The sequence below is a fragment of the Bombus vancouverensis genome, chromosome 13, assembly GCF_051014615.1.
Source record: "Bombus vancouverensis nearcticus chromosome 13, iyBomVanc1_principal, whole genome shotgun sequence".
Lineage (NCBI taxonomy): Eukaryota > Metazoa > Arthropoda > Insecta > Hymenoptera > Apidae > Bombus > Bombus vancouverensis.
In genome coordinates, this window is record NC_134923.1 from 5,267,127 (window position 1) to 5,291,857 (window position 24,731).

General features: G+C 33.8%; 1 protein-coding gene across 6 annotated transcripts in view; it reads right to left on the reverse strand.

Moving 5' to 3' along the window:
- Ih (hyperpolarization activated cyclic nucleotide gated potassium channel Ih) overlaps positions 1-24,731 on the reverse strand; it is a 216,410-nt gene that overhangs the window by 47,758 nt on the left and 143,921 nt on the right. For all 6 annotated transcript variants that reach the window (XM_076623894.1, XM_076623893.1, XM_076623892.1 and 3 more), the window contains one exon: positions 1,872-2,035. In XM_076623894.1, coding sequence (XP_076480009.1) covers positions 1,872-2,035 — 164 coding nt within the window. The remainder of the gene's footprint in view (positions 1-1,871; positions 2,036-24,731) is intronic.

Genomic DNA, 24,731 nt, shown 5'->3' on the forward strand with positions numbered 1-24,731 from the left:
GTCTGCTGATTTTTATGGAAAAATTTGAAAATGCAAAAATACGCGGAATATGTGCAATACGTAAAAATATATAAAATAGCTGAAACATAGCGCTTAGAACATTTAACGTATAAAACAATTTTCTATCTAGGTTACACTTTTTTAATTATCTTCACACAGATGTGAATTTTTTTCGAGATGTGAGATATTTTCGTTATTCCAAGTGGATCACAGAGGAACAAATAGGAATCATATTTCCAATTCTATGTATTGAATCTCCCCCTTTTCTTTTTTTTTTTGTAGAACGTTTAGTATCTTTGAGACCTTTTCAAAGCCTGGAAGCATAACGATGAACTCCTTACAAAAACAACTGACGAATATCTACAGGAAAGATGTACCCCTTTAGACATCTGTGATTTAATAAAATCGTATTTATTGTACGTTGCTAATATTATTATTCCACTAGAGAACACAAACCTCGAAATTCCTCGAAACAACAAATTCTTTCTTCTCTCCAAAGTTCTGTCCAACTTTAATCTATATACGAATCACCCTCACTTCTTCATATTAGAAAAGACATGTATGAAAAACAACACGACTTTTCATATAATTTTCAACGTTCACGTAGCTGCACATGAAAACGAGAATGCGTGGTATAGTTAACTGAATCGTCGCGTCGGTCGTTTAGGGAGGAAGTAGAGATTTGGGTTGGTCCGATGAGAGGAGCACGGAATGGGCGACAGAAAAATGAGAAGAGGAACGAGGTCGACCATTCTTTCCTCAATGTCCTTTTCCCGACGTGCACGCGACAATGCAAACTTTGCATCGCTTCTGGCTTCCCCTTCCGCGGACACGAGGTTACCATTAGTCCCGATGTGATCGTCCAGCAAAATGCCGAGTCTTTTCGTCGCTTCTTTTTGTACCTGGGGATCGAACGATTTTAGCTGAATACTTCAGCACACCGCCGATAAGGCTTTGAAACGAGCAAGCGGACGGAACTCAATCGGAATGAGAAACTTTTTAGACGGTGAGATTCGCGTTAGCAAATGGTCTTCGATTCCCTAGGCTTGCCTCCTTCTTTTTTATTATCGAGCGACTTTAAATTGTATGAATGTGTCTTTAGTGACCGACTGGCGATTGTTATGTCTAGACTGCTGACTTTTATGCTCTTATGGAAAATTTCAACGTATACAAATGAACAGGATGAATAGAATACGCGAAAATATGTGAAATATCCAAAATGGAGTGCACACTATAACTTTCAGTAGGCGAAACAGATTTCTATTTGGATTATCTTTTTAATTTGCGTTGATAAAATACGAACCTACGCAAAAATTGTATTTATATCACGGATAGAAATTCTCTGAGTAAACAAATATGCAAACGAAAAGATAGCTGTCGAATATTTTATGATTTGGAAATGTTTGTAACAGTGTTTCATAGGAAAACGAAATTTGCTGAAAGATATAACCAGCTTTCTTGACTTTTTCCTTCCTTTTATACTATGTGTACAGATTGTATACTAAAATACAGATTCCGGCAATGTTGAATATGTATTTATGTTGAATTTTTACTACAGAACATTTGTATTCTTTCTGCGAGAGCGAACGTTGTAATTTTTCTCGTTTTTGTCTCTTTTCTTTAGGTAGCTTACAATCTTTACTGTCGTGGTTTTGATAAATCGTTATTTTGCTGCTTCTCAGCTTTCGTTATTTTAACTGGTACACTGATATTATTGATTATCTTGCTTTCTAAAACGTTACATTAAATGTTATTTGTGCTTTTGGACATTTGGATAAATTGATTATATTTTATTATCTAATTATTACCTGCACTTCTTAAGATTAAACCTTTTTAGTTTCAAATCACATGAGTTTCGTACGTGTACTCACCTGTCCTGAAGTTGACGACAATGTCTATGAGGAATATCGTGTCGGAAAGGCAGTTGAAGGCTATCCACCTAGTGCTTAGGTCGTCATTGAAAAAACTAATGGCGACTGGCAGAATTATCAGATTAGCTACCAGCAGGAGGAGCATGCAGAGATCCCAGTAGAATCTGAAATCAGATACGAAACCAATGTTATTAATTCATTATTCTCCATTACTTGCAAAATATCTACATTACTATGTAATAATATTGCTTGTCAGAAAAATGACCAGTCGATAATAATTCATTTAGAATTCAAATCGATAATAATTTCAATTTTTATTGGAAAACGCCGAATCATATAAATCTGAATATTATGAGCCGTTATTGTCAATAATTTTCAGCAACAACTCTTAACGTATATGCGAACAACAGTTCAACGAACAGTAGAATTACAGTAGAATAATCGTCTTAAGTAGAATATTCCGTAATGGCCAGACACAACGTAGTCTAGCAATGAATATTGTTCGATTCACGAAAATGAGATGAAACATAAATTTCTTATATCGATATCATTCATAACCAATATTTTAGGTATTTTACGTATACATTAACACTCTTAATTAGCATTTTTAATACTCTTTTCGCAATAGTTGTATACCTGAATTTCTGTATCACAAGAACATTTACATTTTAAAAGGAATTTTACTTTAGAAAATAGGAAGAATGCTAAAGTCACTGTACAAGGTCCTAAGAAACTATTTTCCAGTATCCTTCGTACTTTCTTTATTTTTCTTTTAAATACTTTTGAAACTGTTTCTTGCAATATGTTTTTACATTTTTTATTATATCGTATACCATTGACGTTATTGACTTTGCAAATTACTTTGGCAAGTGGAACGAGCCTTAAAATTAACATTCCAATATCATAAATGCATACTTTCGACGAGTCTAAAAAATCGAAGTCTAACTCAAAGCAAATATCTCAACAAATGTGAAAGTTGCGAAAACGTGTTTCAGATGAAAGTAGTTGGATACCAGAGAACATGCTAGCAGATCGTGTTGATACCTTGTAAAGATAAAGTTTATTTCTCGAAATAGAAATATACGTCCTTCAGTACATATTTTTATACTTAACACTGAAACATGTATATTTCTATACTTTTGTGTATAGGGTGTTTCGCTTAAATCGTACATCAAAATCATTTCCCTTGCTACTAGAAATAGCAGAAGTTTACAACAATACAATACAACACGTGTCAATATATATATAAAAGTGAATAAAACAACGTTTAATAATGTTTAAGCGTTTGTGAAATCATTTAATAGTGTTTTTATAATTCGATGTATATAGACTTTTTAATATAAAATATCTATGCCTTTGAAAAATACAACAAATTTCATGTGATTCAATCGCATTAATTAAAAAACGGAAAGAAAACACCCACAGGATAATTAAAACGAAACGTTTTCCTGTCTCGTGCCATTCAAGAGCTCTCAGCTTCCTGTCTCACTAAATTAGCCAGTTCTTTTCCTTTCATTCTCAGGATCAGTCATAGCCTTCCCTGAATTTTGCATTAGAATTTTGTAATCCAGGCCCAACGTGTAACCTACTTATCTCAAAAGGCTGCGGCCTTCTTCAAACCGGTCATTCCATTTATTGTCTTTCCGGGCCAACTTTACTCAATTACCAAGACCTAAGCCAACGTTTTAAGCGCATCTACCACGTGCTCTGCTCGCAAACGTCGACCAGAAATTTTATTTTCATTCTGTTTACTGTGGAATGCTGCGCCTTACGACGAATTTACGTTACCCGGATTCTTTTCGTACCGTTTCTCGGCTAACGAGCTGCTAAAAGGGAGAGGAAGAAGGAATATCGGTCGTAAAACCGCAAGAAACGCGCGAAAATTCCGCCAACAATGACCTTTCCTCGCAAATATTGATCGAGGCTCTTGCATTTTATTACTGCACTTCAAATATGCGGAGTGTTTCGTTTAACTTTAGAATTTGAAATATTCTCTGACGTAATTAAAATTTCATAAAAATACTTCTTACGAAAGTTACTTCTTTATAGCTTGTGTTTCGACAGCCAGAATTTACATACATTTTTACCACCTGCGATTTATGGAAATCTTTAAATGAAGTAGCAAATATATATTAGATTGGCTTTCCAGCAATGACAATTTTGTGGATGTGAAAAAGAATCAACTGTATTTCATTTAGTCAATTGTGTAACATCTATTATATCTTCTACGATTGTATCAATGCTTTGAAAAATATTTTTCATTTAAAAAAGGGCTATATTTTTTATTTAAAAAGACTCTTCCGTTTAAATAATTTTGTGTCTAGAGAATAGACAAGTATAAATAAGAGAATATTATATTGGAAAGTAAAAAGTGTCAACTAAAAGCAGTTGATCTCGTTCCTTTTGAAGAAAAAATCGTTAACAAAATCCACGCCCGATGATGCGATATTTGAGCCGTTCACAGGACAAAGTGGTTAACTATACTTTTTGAAATTTTCGAAATCTTAGTGCCAATGCGTTTGATCGATGCTTCTCTTATATAATTTCATCAATTTTCTTTACTTTCCGTGTTGTGGACTTAACCAATTTGGTAAATAAGCACCTCGTATAATTGTTTCGCGTGTGTACGCACGAAAATATCACGCACCAGATACGCTTTTCGTTCTCGGTTGACCTGGAAGCACTCGTGAAATCATTAAAACGGCCCTGGTTGAATAAGGAAAATGACGATTCGCCGTTATCCCAGTAAAAGATTCAGTCTTGTCTGTGCGCCAAGAGCATTGCTTTTTCTCGAAGACACGGAAAACGCGAGCTGAGAGAACGTTCTCCAAGGGCGAAAGTTTAATTAACAGACCTCGGCTGCTTTTGTTTCGACTTACTTTCAGCTTCACCTTTTCAGCGCTTAAGTAGTCTAGGGGTCTAGGGGTTTAAACGAAGTGGCAGCTTTCGAGACGGCGGAAATATTGTTGCAGCTGTTTGTTGTAGATTTTCGGTGTAAGGAAAATTGTAATTGCAATTAAAACGCAATAATCAATTTAGAAAATGCGATTAATTATTGTTCCGCCTAGCTTTTCGTTAAGTTTGCGTTTAATTAATTTTATCTCAAGTTTCCCGTATTCAGATTTGGCGGAAGTAAAAATATTTTCTGATTCGAAATAGCGCGTGGTTTCTTTAATTGCAAGTGACTGACGAGAAAACGAGATAATTAGGGTAGATTAAGTAATTATACACATGACTAACGACCGTTGATGACGCTTGATTATACAATTCACGCACAATAATTTCTTGCCGGCCAATGAATACTGTTTTAATTGTATCATCATTGGTTACAACTTTGAAATCGTTCAAATAATTATGAACGGTTCTGTTATAATCTATGGTTATTCATCTGATTAAACTTCGCACTTTTGCATTATAATTTCTACACGTTTTAAAGAATCCAAAATTCGTTCCTCATTAATCGCTATTTCTTCAAATCGAAGAATCAATAAAAGAAAATTCTATCGTTTGCGAAATGAAACCGAAATCATTTCCTGAAGAGTCAAGAAAGCTTTCCGTAAATCACAGCATATATTATAATCTACAACTATTATCATCTTCACACTTTTGAGTTACAATTTCTGTGCGCTTCAAAATCTAAAATTAGTTCCTTGTCGACCGACACCTCTTCAATTCGAACGACTTAAACCTGCATGTTCTACTTCTACCATAAAAAAAAAAAAAAAAAAGAAATAAATACTCAACCCTTTGCGAAGTGAAACTCAAACGATTGCCCGAGGAAGCAAGGAAGCTTCGCTACAAGATAGAAACAAAAAGAGGGAAAGAAGGGTGGTGAAAGCGCAATTTCTGAAAGGTCTGCTTTAATCAGTTCGATTCCAGGCCAGCCAGGCAACATTGGCCCACTTCGCCGAGTAATAACGTAGCTACATCGCATTGGGGCAATAAATGTGCTCGTAGCTCGCACGAAGCTGCTACAAGCTTGGCTCGAAAACCACCATCGAAGAGGAGGGCAGTTTTCTTCGTCAGCACGCACCGGTGAACGCGACCTTCCGCCTTGACACTTTCGGTGGAAAACCGAGTGGTTGTTTATTCCTTTCTTCCACCCTCATTTCGAGACCTGTCTCCACGTCTCTGTGAAATTTCTTCTCTTTCGAGGCTTTGTGTCTTTGATAGAGCGAAACCAGCAAGCTTCTTATAGAGATGCTTCGTGTTTATTATGTCAGAGGGTAGTTTAGATTTAAATGAAAGTATTGAACGTTTTTAGCGTCGGTGTTAAAAGCTTTTGTGAATTGAAAATGAAAAATGAAATGAAAGTGAAAATGAAAAAAGCGATTATTAATAAGTAAAAATAGTATATTCAAATAATTTTGCACGATAGAATTGGCGCAATTTTATTACAAATATATTCATTTTTTCGACTAGTTTTAAACAATGTTTTACGGATATATTCAGACAAAGAGTCCTAGCACTCTAATCGGAGATATGCGAATGTTTGTGAAAATTCAACGTAACAATTAATAGAACTAAAGAAGTGAAGCTTGAGCAGAGGTTTATCCTAGTCGCTAAGTATTATTATTTTATGACGAATACTATATTTCCGGTATCTTATTTTTTTGCGTGCTATGTGGAATGTGTATTCTATGATATTCGCGGACTTTTAAATTTCCGATGGCAATTAGAGTCCGAAGAATTTTTGTTTCGATGCGTTTGTAAAAATTCGCGTAGGAGTTTTGTTCATCCGTGTCTACACGCTGTTGTTTAAATTTGCCAGAGATTTGTGTATTTTTAATAAAATTTCAGTAATTCTCTAATATAAAATTCTTGTTATTTTCATCCAGTGTCTATTATTTTGTAGAAAATGATATTATTTTAGCAGAATTTAGTTTATTTAACTTGAAACTTCTAGGATATATTATAATATAATAAACATGATTTTGCAAATATTTAATATCTAATTTTGATTATTTTAAATAATTCAATGAATATTTTATAGCCATTGGTGTATTTTGATAAATGTATTTAAAATATGCAATTCCTTTTTAAATTTCTTCTTTAAACAATAAATCGAAATTTAGAACTCTCGAAATTTTTTCTGGGAACTTTCATAAAACCACTTCAAATAAACTTTCGAGGAAAGTGAACAGTTCGACATTCCAGAGAATCTTTTGCAATATTTCTAGACGGTGAACGTGTAGGATGATCCACAGAATATTCTCCATTCACTTGCTACTATTTCATTCATTATCGGATCGTACAAACGAATGAATAAAATTGTTTGAATCAGAATGAAACTAAAGAATCGTTTTGAAGGCTCTTTAAATATTTATCCAACCTAAAATTAAACTGCCATTTGACCGCCATAAATAAAAAGAGCGGGGTGAGGCGGGGTGAAAACGATACGATCGAACCGGAAAGTTACTACAGCCCACGCGTTTTCCAATTCAATTTCAATCCCAATACTTTCAGACTCCTCTTCAAATGTTTGAAGAAAGGTTAATTACGAAGATGTTCGATCACGAAGAAAACAGCGAATTGATATTGCATTACAGTTTCTTCGTTTAAAAATCTACCAAAATGAAGGTATTTACCCTTAAGTAGAGATGTCAATATTTTTGCTATTAGAAGTGTAGTCTGTCAGATTATGTGATTATTACCAGTTTACAGATATCTATGCATTCATGGAAAATTTACACGAGCGTATATATATATATATAGAGTTGTGTCATTACTACCAACTCATAAATAATTGATAAAAAAGGATATTTTTCTCATAATTCAAAAATATTCGATTCTGAAAGGGTTCGTTTTACTCTTATCACTATTTAAAATATCTGATATTTTAAATTTAATAGAGAGCTATCGATCCATTAGTTTCACATACGTTTAAATATATTCATCGATGAAACTGTGTGTTGGAATTCGCGTTAAACAGCCTTCTTCGAGTCTCTTTTTCTAACACCCTGTACGTACCACTAGACACTGACCTAAAAGCGTCGAGAGATTACGCCTTGGCGATAACCATATCCCTAAGAGTCGAGATTTATGCGCGACTTTTTACACGAGAATCTGTTTTAACGAGCACGCCGCGTGGCCAGCTCCGCGAATTCCAGACAATTTAGAGCGTTTTCGAGCTTGTCTCCTGCCAACATTTTCGTTGGAACTGGACCTATCGTTCTCGGAAGCTGGAGATATTAAATACCTAGTTTTATTCTTCAGTTGTTATATTATTCGAATACGGAAAATACAAAGGCTGCAAAGAATAGAATTTTTCTACGCTTTTCATGCAAACTTTTGTTAATAATTCTTAGGTTATTGTATAATAAACGTCGTTTCTTTAGATAAAGTGTATTATGTATAATTAGTTTTGAATGATAATTTTTTATTAAAATCAGGTTCATCTAAATTTGTTTGTACAATTAAGTGATCGTAATTAAGTGATCCTTGTTCCTGATCTTTACACATTGAGGGTTGCTTCTTTAATCGTAAGAAGATGCAAACTCTTTCAAATTTCAAACTTGATAAATTGCATGGTATCAGAATTTGAAAATTTCTACTACAAGTCGATTGTATGAAAACTCGAAGCATTTAAAGTATTCTTAGAAGTTGGCAATCAATGGACTTCCATGAATACTTAGAAACTTTTTAGCGATGTAATGTCATAAAGCTTGTAACAAGTGATCGTACAATGGCTCAGAATTCTTCGAATGTTACTTAAAGTTAGATGCTGATAGATTGTTCTCGTTTAATGCAGTGATGCAAATAAGGATTAATGGGGTAATAACTCAGGATGAGAATTCGCAACCCTTGCCTCAACTATTTTGTATCATGCTTGTTAGAACACAAGTCTGATTAATAGTTTCTCGAAGACTAATTTACCTGAATTCAACTAACATCTACCATTCCTCTTATTAACAGTATTTATATTACTTTTATACCGACTCTTAATTCCCGCCCTTTGGTCGTGGATGATCGTAACTTTTGGATTAGACTTGAATTTTATGTAATAAACGATAATTTATGCGATAATTTATAAATTTTATGAGATATATAATATTAGGTTGTCCGATATTAGGTTTTACAGCGATGCATCTTTATACAAACATGAAACCTAATCTGTCGAACGTTATGATCTTTATTTTGATAGAACAAAATGGATCATACGTAATTCGATAAAATAATATAAAACGAAAAATGTTGTGCATCCATTATTTCCTTATAAAACGAAAGAAACTTTTCGGACGACATAATAGAAGTAACTTCCATTGTTTCGACAATTACAACAAATATTATGATCATAGTAAATATTAAAAATATCGAAAAATATTTCGACAAAACTTAAACATACGAACAATGCAGAAGAACAAACAACGCATTTATTTGCCTAAATATCTGATCTCGCAGAGGCCAGTTAATAGGGAATCTACCGTATATCGATTTATCGATGTTATCAATATTTAGCCGTAGTGTTATCAATAGTTGTAAGTACCTTCAACGCTAGTTTAGAATAGTTTCAAGGGAACAAAGTTCGATCTTAAGCAGAATCCATGTATCGAGACATGCGGTGTATTCATGAATTATTGCACATTTCATGGCCGTATGAACGAGAACAAACAGCACCATGGTTCCTTGGGTACCTTCTTCGAAGCGAGTTATGACAAAGGACCGTTGCTCGACCGACTAAAATCGATTTTCATCTCGTTGAAACGCGTTGTTCGTAGTTGAAGTATAACTAGCGATCCAACATTGTGCATAGATTTCTATGAAACTTTGCGAGCTGATAGGCAATTGAAGAATATTATGCACACGTCAGTCTATATGCATTGAAACCGAAACAGTTTCTCGAATGTTTTATTGCGAGCAGAAAATTTTACGCCCATGAGATCGAGTGTTTGTAACTCGATTCATTAACTGATATTTCAATAACGGTAATAGTAATATTATATTGTTATTAATATACTAATTACATACTAACTATATTGCCGAGTCTTGCAATATTTTATGAAAATATGCTGAAATATATAATGTCGAGTTTTATAGTTCGCGAGCAGCTTGCAAAGAGTATGAGATACATTTGAAATACATTCTTGATATATAGCATGTATATATTAGGTTATTCAAAAAGTTTCTTTCGTTTCATAAGGTGATAATAGATGAGCAACAATTTTTGTTTTGTATTATTTTATCAAATTAGGTATGATCTATTTCATCATATTTCTATTATTATGTTCGTATTCAATAAACTAATACAAAACAAAAAACATTGTGCGTCTATTATTTCCTTATAAAACGAAAGAAACTTTTCGGACAATCTATACTTACACATGTATATTTGTTTCCATTATATTACTTTAATTATAATCAACTATGTGTTAATACATTTAGATGTACATTATAAATCGTTTTAATGTAAATATGTATTTAAAAAATCATCCTCGACGGATAATAATAGAATGATCATTTGTAGCAAGCTTCTTTTCATCTTGCATATAAATTAGATAGCATTAAATAAAAATTACTATTATAACATGAATTATTGTAAATGGTATTAAACAAAAATTGCTATGTCTTTTTACTGCCATTTACTTTAATTTTACTATTCTTAAGCATAAATAATTACGAGGCGATTTTCGAGCACATTCGAGATGCAAATTTAAACTTTCGTTTACTGAAATCTCAAACAGCTGGAAGATGTTCGTCTTCTTCCTGGGAATAACATTAGCATTTGCCATTTTTATAGCGAGTTCCTCGTATCGGGATTGTTGCACGCCATTTCGTAGAACAGACAAACGTTCCACTCCGTTGATTGAGAATGCATAATACAGCAGCAGCCACGGATCGCACGAAATTCCGGCTCAAATCGCGCTTTCTTAAAATATACATAAGCGATCGCTGTTGCTGCTCGTACCGTATGCATCGATCACATGATAGAAACGAAAAATAATTGCCTATACCAAGGATTATTTCTGTTGCGATTATGTCGTGTACAGATTTTTATTTTGGACCTTCGTTATTACAGTTGATGGTGTGATCAATCTCCTTCGACATGTTTTCTTCGCAAAATATCGATAGTAACCTTGTCTCTGAAGAAATTTACGGAAATTTTAAAGTGTTAGTGTAATTTAATAATTTCGAGAAATTTCTGTAATTCTGAGATATTTCAGTTTAGAGTAGATGATTTCATTCGCTTTTAGTGATTTAGGGAAGTTTTCAAGCTTTCAAATTCAGAGACCAAGAAGAATCACTGGTCAGAATACCTTTTTAGAATTTAAGGATTTTTTATCCGAAACAATTTTGATTAACTTCGGAGTATAAAGGATTTGGAGAATATACAATGATTTATAGGAAAATGTTTTGAAATATGGAAACTTTTCGAGAGTAACTTTACTGAATTTGTATTGGAATTGTAATTATTGCAAACAATGAATTTTATTTAAATGCATTATTTGGAAACATCTTTAAATTAATTTCACAGATCAAGTAATAGCTCAATTCTAAGTCCTCTAGTTTAGTTCCTAGGGAATTCCGCTTTTTCCCTAACGTAACAAATTGAATAGATAACATCTGCGTTCGATATTTGCTTTTTTGTTCACTATGCGATATACGTGACGAGTAAATTATTGCAGTCAATGAAACAGATGTTTCAGTCTCATGAATCGGGAACAAAAGAGGTTAATGGAATTGCGATGAGATATACTCACTTGAAATCTCCCAATAGCGAGCAATAAATTGCTAGGGTATTTCGCTCTCCTATAAAATATTATAAAAGCAATATGTTCCGACGCATTTCCTACAGAGAAACTTTAAACCACGCACTATTTCTTGATCTGTTTCATGTTTCCTCTCCATCGTTAATAAAGTGTTCGAGGAGTAGATACGTCAAAAGATTAAATATCTCGCAGATCATAAAATTATATTCTCTTAAAGCACTAAAAATTCTATGACAATCAATTCGAGAAACAGCTGCAATTTAATCGGATATATCTCTTGTTCAAATATCAATCCCAAGCGAGCACCACCATTCGTTTCACTCAATCCTTGTTCTTCATCTACTTCGGCAACTGCATCCTTTTCTATTTACTCTAGCTCGTAAAATCGATCTCACACATTTGGACAGAACTGACTTCTTTTTCTCCTATATTTTATATGCATTATAAGAACTCAGTACATTTACCTACTATTTCATTATACAAAATAATCGGACAGATAGATTATATCTGTATATAATTACTTATATACTCCATTTTTCACCAACGACAAGATTCGAGATTTTCATCAGATGTTTAACGCATATTCTTTTTTATATTTTGCTATCTTGGATTTTACAGAGGAGAAAGTGCGCTAAACGATATCTCCAAGCGTAATTTTCCAATTTCTAGAATTTGTGGAATTTAGGAATCTTTTAACCTAAGATAATCGGGGACTTTTCTGATCTAGAGAAATGTGGAAAATTTCTAGTCCAAAATGATTTGGGGATTTTCTAATCTAGGGAAGCTGTATTAAATCAACACATCACACGAATAGGTTCAGAATTTGAGAAATCTCAAACTCATAACGTTTAATAACTTTGAGAATTTTGGGGAATTTTGGGAATTTTCTAATGTAACAACGGAGGATGCATTTCAATAGAGACAGAATATTTACTTTGAAAGGTGAAGTACCTACTTTCAGAGCGCTTTAAAATCTCACACAAAGGATTTGTGACCTACCTAACCTAACCCCAATCATGGTTGAGTAGAAGCGACTGAATCTTCTTCCCGTTTATTTTCTATTCTAATTTCAATTCCATTCCATTGTATCCTTTCCATTGTAATCCATTTGTTTCCACATAATTTTTACCATTCTATCGTCATTTTTCGAACCATTCATTACGCCAGTGACCGATTCATCTATTATGCTACACCTGATCAAGCGAGGAAAACTCACACTTTCAAGTCGTATTCAGACCTATTGAACGAGACCGGTCATTAGAGGCCAGTAGTCAATGTATTCAGAGTTATCAGCTAATCCACCCAACAGCGATTGGTATGTACAGAATCCTCCTGTCGTCTAATTGACCAATTCTTCAGGTCCTATTGTACAAGCAAGGATTGAGAATTTAACCGATGGGACATGACTGATTGCAGATGACAACTGTCCTGTTTTGTTTCCCTTACGTAATTTATGAAAATCTCAGTTTCTTCCCTTTTCACTAGATTTTCTTTATTTCACATTTTACTAGCTTTTACAGAATGATGCTGTAAGATAATCTACAATAGTACGATGATACTTGAACGACTCGTAAGTTTTTAATTACTTTATTTGCTATTTTGTTCCGTCGTTAATCATCGGTTATATTAAGGAAGAAGAAATTTGATATAAATCGGTGCATTCGATGTTAAGAAGATTTATAACACAACTATGAAATTTCATTTCGATATGGTTTTTTAAACGAACTTTAATTTGAAAAAGATTGAAGATTTCTGGAAATGTAAAACGAGAACTTAGGGAAGATTAGAGACGTTTCCTATTCTATCTGAGAAATTTTTTAATGGGTAAATTATTTCAAAGAGACTTATAAATGAAGAGATCATAACGGCTTCGTTCTAAGACCTTTCGAATCAAACATTGTTGATAATTCTTACAAGTCTGGAATAACATAACGAAATAGTCTTCGAAAAAGTATGTTGAATTATATGAAAATTATTTGGATTAAATATCCAATATTTTGGAGAAGCTACGAGCAATGAAAATTTTATTGCATAATACGATGTTTGACAAGCACCAATGTAGTAGCTTGTTCGATGTGATTGATTAGTTTGTTTAAGCAACATTGTTCGCGATTAATAAGGGAGTTGTAGCAATAGATTACAATACAAATTATGATAGCTTTTAATATTCGTAATAGGCTTTACTATGCGAAATTTTATAACGTAAAGGCAGTAAAATAGAAATTTAATTCACTCTAGCACGATCATTTGTTACTCGTTTCATTTCGTTAATCATATTCAAGACTAAACTCCCTGAGAACATTTTCGAAAATAACTCGTACCGTACAATACAGAGAAGCCGCCTCTCTATTTCAACGCTGAATTTACCTGCGAGGAGTCTGCAGGAATTAATCAACGTCTTCGAGATTAACCCGAACTGGTTCCTCGATATTTCACGGTGCTCGACGCGTTCGTCTCGAGTTCCTCGACACTTCATACACTATGCTGAATTTTAGTCGCATCGATGAAGAATTAAGTGGCCTGGATTTTCGTTCGTAGCATCTTTGACGAATGGTACACGAATGATATCGTTAGAGCATTTTTGATCTTTCATAGATACGGAAACTGGTCAAGTAGACAACGATTAAACATGGCGAATGTTATACGTTGGAAAAATAAGTTCCAGATTTCTGACGATATTCAAATTTGTAATTTAGAAAAATTATAGAATAAATATAGTAAAGAGGGGAAATGGAAGTAAATGATACATATTTATTGTATGAGAATTTTTAAACTCCGTAAGTTAACAATTTAAAAGAAAATGAAGGATATCTGAAATTTGAAAGCATTTATTAAAATAGTAAATTTGAATTATTATAATATATTAAAATAATTACTGCACTAAGGACAAGACATTTATCACTACATGCGTTTAATGTAAAATGGTACCTAATAAATTTATACGTAGAATCAAAGAAATAAATGTAAGATCGCTATAATGTAGTAAATATACACATCGGTATTGAAATATTAGACGTAGTAATTAAATTAATAATAAAACGGTAGAATACTACAAGCAGAAAAAATGTGTAATTCTTAAAACGTGAATCGCCTTGAATTTATGTTTTATAAAATAGAACGCCCGTTTAAAAATGGAAATTGAAACTCGGTAAACCAATACACGGTAGTTTCATAACAAACAAGAACAGAAATATTCACTCGCGTATTTAGCAGAAGTAACACGTGTTTAAACGCGAGGTTAAGGCGCGTGAAAAATAATTTACTTCATTCTACAAATATTTCTTCCAACGCTGCCACTTGTTAGACATATTCTTAAATTATGTGTTTGCGTGCATCATAGCTCAATGATGTGAAAACGTGTTACCAAACCACTGGTTCCCTTGATACAGTTTGTATAAGGATAATTGATCCGTCACAGGTGTTTCTGCGTTTCCAGGTGCACGTTTAATGATTCAACCTATCTGTGTTTCAGATAATTTATTCGAAACAAAAATAATTTATGGAGTACACTAATTAAACACGTAAGTTCTTTTTTCTCATTTAAAAGCGTTTGCCATAAAAGAGGCACATGCTCTTTAAAAAAAATCTACCTTTTTATTCGATTTCAATATTATGTTAGACCCTAGATAGGCAGATTTCTGTACGTTTACGCGAAGTTTAAACGTAGATACGTTCAATTTATGTTAAATATCGTTGGGTATGTTAATATTTATGATCGATAATGTAAATGATGTTCTGTCATGTGAAAACAAGATTATCCAAACAACGTGTACCATGATTAATTCGTTTAATTAAGGTTTCATACTAACTCTATATTTGTGTAAATATTTCATAAATAACCACAATAAGTAACAAAACTTAATGTCATAAACAAATTATTTTCTTTATAAACGAACAGTTACATACTTTCAAGAATCTTTATTTTCTCGATCGTTCAAATTTGTAGTTTCGTCTGTGTCAGTAAAATTGAGATCTGGGGAAATCTGTTTAAAAATAAACAGCGTTCGCCGCTTTTCCATGACTAAAAAAAGAAGTGACCGTAAAAGTTCAGAACACGGGCTCGACTCATGCCGACAAACATTTTAACAAAATATTTCGCCTTGTATTTTTACAGCCTCTGCCGACACATCCGTGTCGGAACGTTTCTGGATTCCCAAACAGCAGTCGAAACAACAGCCTGGGAAAGCAAATAAAAAGAGGCGAGTCGAAACAAATTTCTTAACGGGATTTGAATGGAAATTCCTTTTCTCGAAACATCCATAAATTTTACTGCAAACATTCATTACACGAACCTTGTAAATATGTATTCTGAAACGAACTCGTAGTAGATCAAACGAAATGGCGTGATCAAATCATCTTCGATAGATTTCTTAAATGGAATATTTTAAATAGTCGCTATCTTCAATTTTATAATTTTAATTTTATTTCTTCGTTCTGGATAATATTTTACGGGTATAGAAACTTACTTGAATATATCCAACTGATTCGCGTCTAATTTTTATGTTCCCAAAATTTTTTAAAAGATACTTAAAATATTTAAATTTTTACGCTTTGAACTTATAAAATATTTTTAAATAATTTTTTTACGAGTACAGCAGAAAAAGTTCCTTTAAAAAATTCCCCCGTCGTAAAGTATTGTTGTTTCTCGTGAAGTAAAAATGGTCAAATATACTCGTTAATTATTCGGACGCTAGAATTTCTAAAAGCACAAAGGGAACGCGTAACAACCGAGTTGGTAGTCGGGCACAGAAAGTAAACCAAACAAGATCTGCAGAGAGAATGGCTCTAATAAGCTACCAACAATTCTTTCCACGAATGTTTAATTTAAACGTCTGTGCACATATCATTATGAGCCAGATTATCGTGCTATAGCTGCTATTTAGCAAGAGAACATATTTTAAAATCCACATATTACAAGTTCCTCTACAATATTAGCAAAAGTTATGATTTAGTTGGATCGCACCAAATATATCTTATAATATAAAATACGAAATAAGGTAGTTCGGGTTTTTCAATAAACATATAACGGGTAGCTATCGTAATATGTACTTATAACCATCAGTATAGTGAGCTATAAAAGTATATTTATCACCATAATCAAGCAACACATAAATTTTTCCTTCGTAAACTAACCCTTCTCATTTTTTACATGTTCCAGATTGTAACCCCTAAAATAAGAGAATCTTTCAGAAACCCCATTCGTCGTTAGACAAAGATATAAAACCGTGAAAAAAGATATGGAATGAATATACGTTTCGTAATATACACACGTAAATCGTAAAACATAAAATTCCGAAAGCGTCGATTCGAAACTTATGGACGGTAGTGTACGTTAGCTGCACGTGGATGCGTTCGTGGTGCATACACGTACACGCGATTACATCGATTAGTAAGAATCACCATGAAATAGTAGCCATACACTCAGCCAGTGTACACAGGCGTGCCGAACAATACCGCGGGGTCGTCCATTGTCTGGCAGAGGATGCTGACATAACCAGAAGCACGGCCGCGTGCGTGCAGTTTTATAGCGCGATGCAAATTTCAAGCTGACCGACCGATCTATCACTCTATCCCATCTCTGTTGCTCTATCGTCGTTACTCTATCATCGTTCCTCTGTCGCTCTATCCTGTGTCCGAGCGTCGATCACGCCGCCGCGATTGCTTCGGCCCGTTTAACCGCGTGATCTGTCCAGATGTTTCCTTATCGAGAAGTCAATAGACCGAACATCGTATGGTTTCTGTATTTGCTTTAGGTAATGATTATTATAGCGAATGCTTATTTCGACGAATTTATCTTCTGATCAATTAATCTTCTGATGATTGCACTGATAAAAATGTATATACGAGTAAGTACTTGATTATTGGATTCGGCCGAATACACAGCCACTGTAATCAGAACCTTAACATGGGTGTTGTTGACGTTGCTGCGAGCAGAGTGCGGATAAAATTGTGCAGAAAATGTTGGATTTCTACGTATACATGGTGGATCTAAAATGTCGTGATACAAGAGGCGCGAGGGACATTCTGTGATACGAAACAAGGGGAAAATCATGAATAACGAAATTGCGTTTCATTCTCGAAGAAATGGAGCTTGAAAACTTACTCAAGTATCTAATTCTCGGTTAGATAGGAGTGAAAAATTGGCAGCGGGTCATTCTACATGCTCATATGTAAGTCGAAAATGTAGTACAACGCTTGTTTTTCGTTTGAAGTCTGGTTTTCAAGAGAATCGAGTTGCATATTCTTCTTACACCTAGACAAAATAATATGCAAATTATTTTCTTCGAAGATCCTGAGATTGGGTTTTCTTCTAAAGGTTTTATTTGAAAAACAAAAGCTTTGGAAATTTGCTGGAAAGGATATTCTTGAGTTTTGAATTTCGTTCAAGAGGATTCTGCTAGAAAAAGAGGCATTTGCGATTTTGGAAATTTGACGATCTTGAAATAAGAGGAATCTCGGGATTTGTAGATGAGAAAATTTTAGCTTGAAGAGAGAGGAATTTTATAGCTTTGGGAATGGAGAAACTTCCCACAAAAGCAGACAGTTTGAGCTGAAATAATACACGAAGAGACGAATTAAAATAAACAAGTTTACGGCAGTTGAAATATAGAGAGGAAATTCCTCTTAAAAAGTGGAAATTTTTACGACATTAAAGATTTGCTAAAGAAGATTCTTGAAAAGATAACTTTAAATTGAAGAACAGTGAAAAACATGATAAGTTGTATTTTTTATGTTTTACAGTACGATAAGTTCGAGGTTAAAAATACTTTATTGATCAATCTTTCTATTCGAGGCTCTCTTTCTATTTGATTTTGGAATTAAAATTACCCCCACCTTTTTGAATATTTCAAAAACATTAAATTGGTTAAGTCCTATTGGTTAGTCTTTTTTACAAATTTTTAAAAGACTCCTCTGAGATAGTTTTAAGAAACGAATTTGTTTGACAGATAGAGTATACTTTTGGGTAAGAATTCGATTAAAATGGAGAGATTGTAATAGTGATTTTGAAGAAGGTAGTAAGAGTTGGAAAGCAAGGATATTTAATCTGGAAGATTATCAAGGTAAAAACTTGGCTGAAGGTTCGATAAGGAGTAGATGAAGGTACTGTATGGAGGAAAGCGTAATACGTCCCAGATACACAAGTTCTGATATCGGAGGAAAGTTCTCTTAGAGGTGCAGATAGTGGTAAAAGAGATGAGAGGCTTTCGATAAACTGTGGTCAACGTAAGAGTTGAAAACTTTACGAAATCTTCTCTTAAAATCACTAAGAAACCTATAAAATTGTAACTTAACAAGAAAACAAAATACCAGACTTTTGGTAAGACTTTTTTTTTAATACGAAGTAAACACTTTCAGAACAATTGGAAATGTAACAATATCTTTCAACGTAAAATCTATTTAGTCGCACAAAGAGTAAGGAAAACGTAATATATTATTAGGAATTGCAACGTTATACAGTAAAATTATGGCGTGGAAGGGCAATAAGAGTTAAAGTATGTGCATCGTATGCCCCTGGAACCAGCTTCAATACGCAGGACCGACGATCAACGCTACTTGAGAATAATTAATTGAGTCGTTATAGCGCGCAGCGGACGATCAAATGTATCTCGTCGTGCTCATTAGCCAGACACGTTGCAAACGTTCTTAGAGGATAGGACACTCGAAGAGGTCTCTTCAATTTTTAAACGTTTTCTGGAAAGTTTTCCAAGGAGCTAAAAGAAACTTATTGGACTTGCCTACTTGATTAACCTACGTTAATCACGATTTCAATTACTTTACTAGAAAATGAAAATACTTGTTCATAGGTCTAGTATTGGTATAATAATTATCTTAAAATTAGTATATTAATATTTGTTTTATGGTAATACTATTGATCAATAATCGTATTAGGCGATAATGATATTTTCAAAATTTTCTTGGCTCACGTGAGATCTCGAAATTTTCTAATTTCATCTTTAATATAACTTTACAAACAATTTTATATCTAGCTGATCTTATAGTCGAAGTTTCTGCGAATCCTGTACTAAAATAAACATCATGCTTGCATTATTTCAAATGTGATTTTCGAATGTTCTAATTATGTTGTCTATATAGAATTTGTCTAATTGTGTTAATTAATTTTATTTTGATTAAAATTATCTTTATTTTTGTATTTCTATTAATGAATTTCTGTTAATTAAATATATTAATTAAATTAAGAAAATTCATTACTTTTGTTGCTCTATTTCACAATTTCTTCGACAATATTATACACGAAAGCGTATGATTAGTCCATTAGAATTCATTATCGTGTTTCGTTAAAAAAATTGACCTATGTTATTTTAGAAAACGTAGGTATAGATCAGTATACTTGTTGAGAATTGTAGATCTTAATCGCCGAAATAAAAGTAAAGGAACACTAAGATTACACTTAGAATTTATATTAAAATAGTTTTACATTTATTTAATAAACGATTTGCAGGATTTTCGTCGATATGCATTTGCACGCGTCTCAGCACTCTCTTTGTCTCACCACCTTCTATATCACACTGCCAACGGAACAGTTGCATTCATCTGTTTTTTCGAGACGCTGTGCACACACATACTGCCATACATTCATATTCACATACGTGTGCCACTACTACGTGGCTAATCTAGTCCAGCACACAAAATTATACATATCTCAATAATACTAATACCATTTTATACTGCCCAATCCGAATATCTGTATAGAGAATTAAAATAGAATACCCTGAATATTCTTTGTTATACGAAATAAATTCTTCTTAATTTCAAAGCCACCTCGACAAATTCCCAAATATCCCACAAACATTTCCACCTTTACTAACAGTATCGCATTAAATTTTCTGGAAACAACCTCAAAAGCTCCTCGATTTCATACACAGTTCAGATTCTAATCACAACCTAAATTGGCCGAGCTGTGGCACACCGCAGGCTTACATAAATTCATTTTCAACATTGAATTTCTCGAAATTTCACATAGGACCACGAAAGCCCGACGATTTCCCAGTTCTCTCCGCAGAAGCTCGCCGCGACCGGAGCAAAACCGCAATTTCCGTCCGTGCAACCGGAAGACTCAAATCGCGAGAACGCGGTGCGTCGTTGAAACCGCGAAACAGAGAGAAGAAAAATGAGAGAAGAGACGAAGGAAAAAGGTAGAAGAAGCGTCGAGGTGGGCGTAGGTCACGGTCGTCGCGGTTTCTCGCCACGGGAATTAACGCAAGAATAGAGACAGATTAATTAATTAAGTTCGTCTTAATTGCGAACCCGCTGGAATCCTGTGGTCCTACGACGCGACGCGTGGGCCCCGTTTAATTGCACCGTTAGGACAAAAAAATGGAGAAAAAGACTGATGAACCTGTTTTGTCGCTCACGTGATGATACAATATTTCGTTCTTCTTCTTTCTTTCTTCTCTTCGGCTGCAGCTGTGAATGAAACGAGCGGGCAATTAGTAGAATGGTTAATGGTTACTCGTGTTGAATTATTAAGAGATTGTGTTACAACATCGAAACCTCTTCGTCGTGCATCGAAACCTCTTCGTTGTGCATCGAAACCTCTTCAACATTTCTATGACATTCAACTTCTTCCGCTTCTTCTTCTGATTTTATTTTTACGAAGTCAGTTATGTCTAAGAGTTTGTTGAATACTAATGTTGCAATCGTTTTTTAAATGAACCGTTAACACGATTACATCAAAACCATGCTAGAATTACCTGTTACATTTGGAATTACCATTATGTTTCACTTAGATAACTTAGATAGAAACATTATGTTTCACTTAGGTAATTTGAAAATATAATCTGAAGCGGATTGTTTGTTGTATGATAAACTTGCTTGGAAAATTGTTTTATCTGTTAAATGCTACAAAAGATGCTGTACTTTGGACGTTTTATACTTCTTTCAGCCTAGTGATAAATATTTATTGTGACAAAAGAAATTAGACTAAACGGTGCCCAACATCCAAAACGCTTTAACACTGTTTCATAATCACAAACTTTAGCCCCTATAAAATCGTTAATCTAAAGCTCGCATCAACCACCATCGTTCTTATCTAAATAATTACCCACGACCCTAAGTGCAACTCTGTTCGTCCATAAACTTAAGAATTGCGAATAAAACACTCGACGCTTTCCAACTATCGTCGGAAGCCAATTCAACTTTCTACGAGGAATTTACGAGCTCGAGGCTACTTACCGACCGGAACTATGACAGAAATTTCGGCTTTACGAACTGACCCGGTGTTTCGTGGTCACATTTACGCACATTCTATCCACAGTTTTACGACAAGTTTACGAGGAGCAATGTTCCGACCTGTCGACGATAAATCTTTGATTCACCACGTTGCTTTATCCGATTTCGACGCTTTACGAACCATCCACTTCCGTCGATGGCTGCTCTTGCACGCGTTCGTCCATTTCCAGATGAAGATTTTCTTTTCGTGCAATAAACGATCGTTTTCCATGCAAGCGTTCTGCCTTTGACGTCGCTCAATCTCAGCTGTTTTAAATCGCGGCACAAAAATAGACGTCCGAAAGACGCGGTTGCGTTAATCGGTTCAGCTTAGCGCCACGAGTCTTCGCCAGCTTCTTTCACTTGCGTTTTTCTATCTCGCGACGATGATGGATGAACGTTGAAAAAGACACTCTGTTAGTCTTCTTGAGTGATATTTTTTAGTGGTTTGTTCTTTGGGTGTTTATTTTCTTTTAAGATGGTGTTTGACTTTTTTTAGAAGTTGGTCGTTTAATATTTCTTAAAATTTCATTTTTTTACATGTTTGTTTAATTTATGGGATTTGAATACTTTAGAGATATTACTTATAAATATGTGATTCTATCAAGAGCTGGATTGTTTCAATATAAATATCCATAATTGATTCCTTCCTGAAGCTTATTTTTCAAGAACTTCTTAACATAATAATAACTGGATGGAATTTCCGGCGTTTCGTTCAAAGTTACTTTAAATTTTCCAATCCATCGATTTTACAAAATGGAGAAATAAAATGCCGAAGGTGTTCGATAATAGTTTCTGTTGAAATTCTGCTTCCAAGCAAGCATTCTCGATTAAATCCCAGCAACCGACGGCTAGAAATGAGAAACTTGTTGCGAAAACATCGATTATAACGTGCTTCTCGAAATAATTACGAAGAATCAACTATGCAAACAACTTGGTCGTTCGACAGGAATGTCCAATAACTTGAAAGTTATTCGTACTAGGCCATGCAAACATTTGATAAAAATGGCAGGTTGCTGAATACACAATAACCCAATCCATTTTTAATATGTACTAAAAATCAATTTCAATTAATTTTATTATGTTGAATGAGAAATTACATTTATCTAGTGTCGTGGTAATGAATTCTATCTGATTTAACGTAATTACAAAGTTGGTGAAAATTAATAAGGTTTGGTCACGCGCAGTTTCGACAGTATAACGAACAGCTGACACAAGCAACATTGTGCAATCCTGATCGTTCTGATATCAGATTGATCTTTATTATGTTGGATTTTCTGTCTATCACGTTTAACACCATCGTGTCTTCGTGTTTAAAGTTTCGATTTAAAAGTTCGACGAAGGATTATTTCTGGCTGAGGCAATGTTTCATATTCGATTGATTTCGCATAGACATTTGAACGCAGATTCGTAATAAGAAGAGAATGATAATAGTAAGAAGAAGACAGATTTTTGGGACATGGAATATTTGAAGCATAACTAGATTAAAATTTTATCAAGACATTTGTTTTTTACTGTCTCAACGAAAAAATATTTATAAGTATATAGAAGAATAGAGAACAATGATAATAAGAAATTTTTAGGATACGAAATCTTTGAAATTATCTTAGGGTTATAGTTTTATAAAGATATTTGTATCTAATTCTAAAAGTAACAGTATATAGAAGGGAATAATAATAAAAAGCTAGTTTTACCTGGAAACAGAAATTAATACAATAGAATTTTGAAGGAGAAGAAGACAAATTGAATCAGCGGTATAGAATCTAAATTAATATCGAATTCCAATGTGATTAGAAATAATAAATATACCAATAATAAAAAGATATACTCAAAATAATAAATATACCAAGTGGTTTGTAAATATTTCTCCACATTTAACGTTTTATATTGTAGGAATTTTACTGAAGTCATAGAGGAATATAATATACAAAGACTATGTTTAGAGTCATTAATCAATTTACTCTAAACGCGAAGAAACAGGAATCTGTCAATAGCGTAGATAACAAAGTCGACGTCATAAATCATTGTGTTCAAAGTTACCTTCGAAGCCAATTTGGAAAATTTCGCTAACAAGAAAGGAACTTCCGATTAACAAACCGGAATCAAATTGTGGAACCTTCGAAATAGAGAACCTTGAAAATCAATCTCCATTGACGCAACTGATTGATTCAGTTAAATTTTGCTGTTCCGAAAACAGATAAACAACTTGTCTAAAATACAAACTCTTATGAGATATCTGATAAGAAAATTGATATTATCGCTTATGATAATAAGAGAGAAAGAAACCAGTAGGAATTTAGTTTGCTTTTAACATATCGAGATTTACTACTATAAAAATACTAAATTATTCAACAAGTTGACTGCCACGCAAATTTTATTATACTTGCTAGCTATATGATAGTTCTTGCTAGCGTTATCTACATCATTCACATTATTGAAAATCTTTCAATCTATGAAATTTATTTTACTGTAAACGTTCTAGAAAATTTGCTAACGTGGCTTATCGATGACCGTCGTGGCAGTCAATATGCTAAAAACCAGAACAGTTAAAATTTCAACTTTAGTTCAACGTGCGTTTTGACGTAAACTCCTATGCCGATGCTATCGCCAATATTTCACGTCAGTTTAGAAACTTTTGTCATTTTTTAAAATTCATCCAGATTTTCCTTTAATTATCTTCAAACTCGGTTTAATCCATCAAGGAAGAACTCCAGAATCTCGATCACTCATCGTCCTTGAAAAGTACCGTACTAAATTCGAAATACATATCGTTACGATTGGTCCTACACAATTGTTTCTAGTTTGCGCTTCATCTGGGGCTGTTCCGAAGGGCCGTTAATCTTGGTCTAATAAAATATTTGAATCACCTCCTGTTACTTGTATCTACGAGGTGGCCATGGCCCACTAAAGGCCTAACCATGGC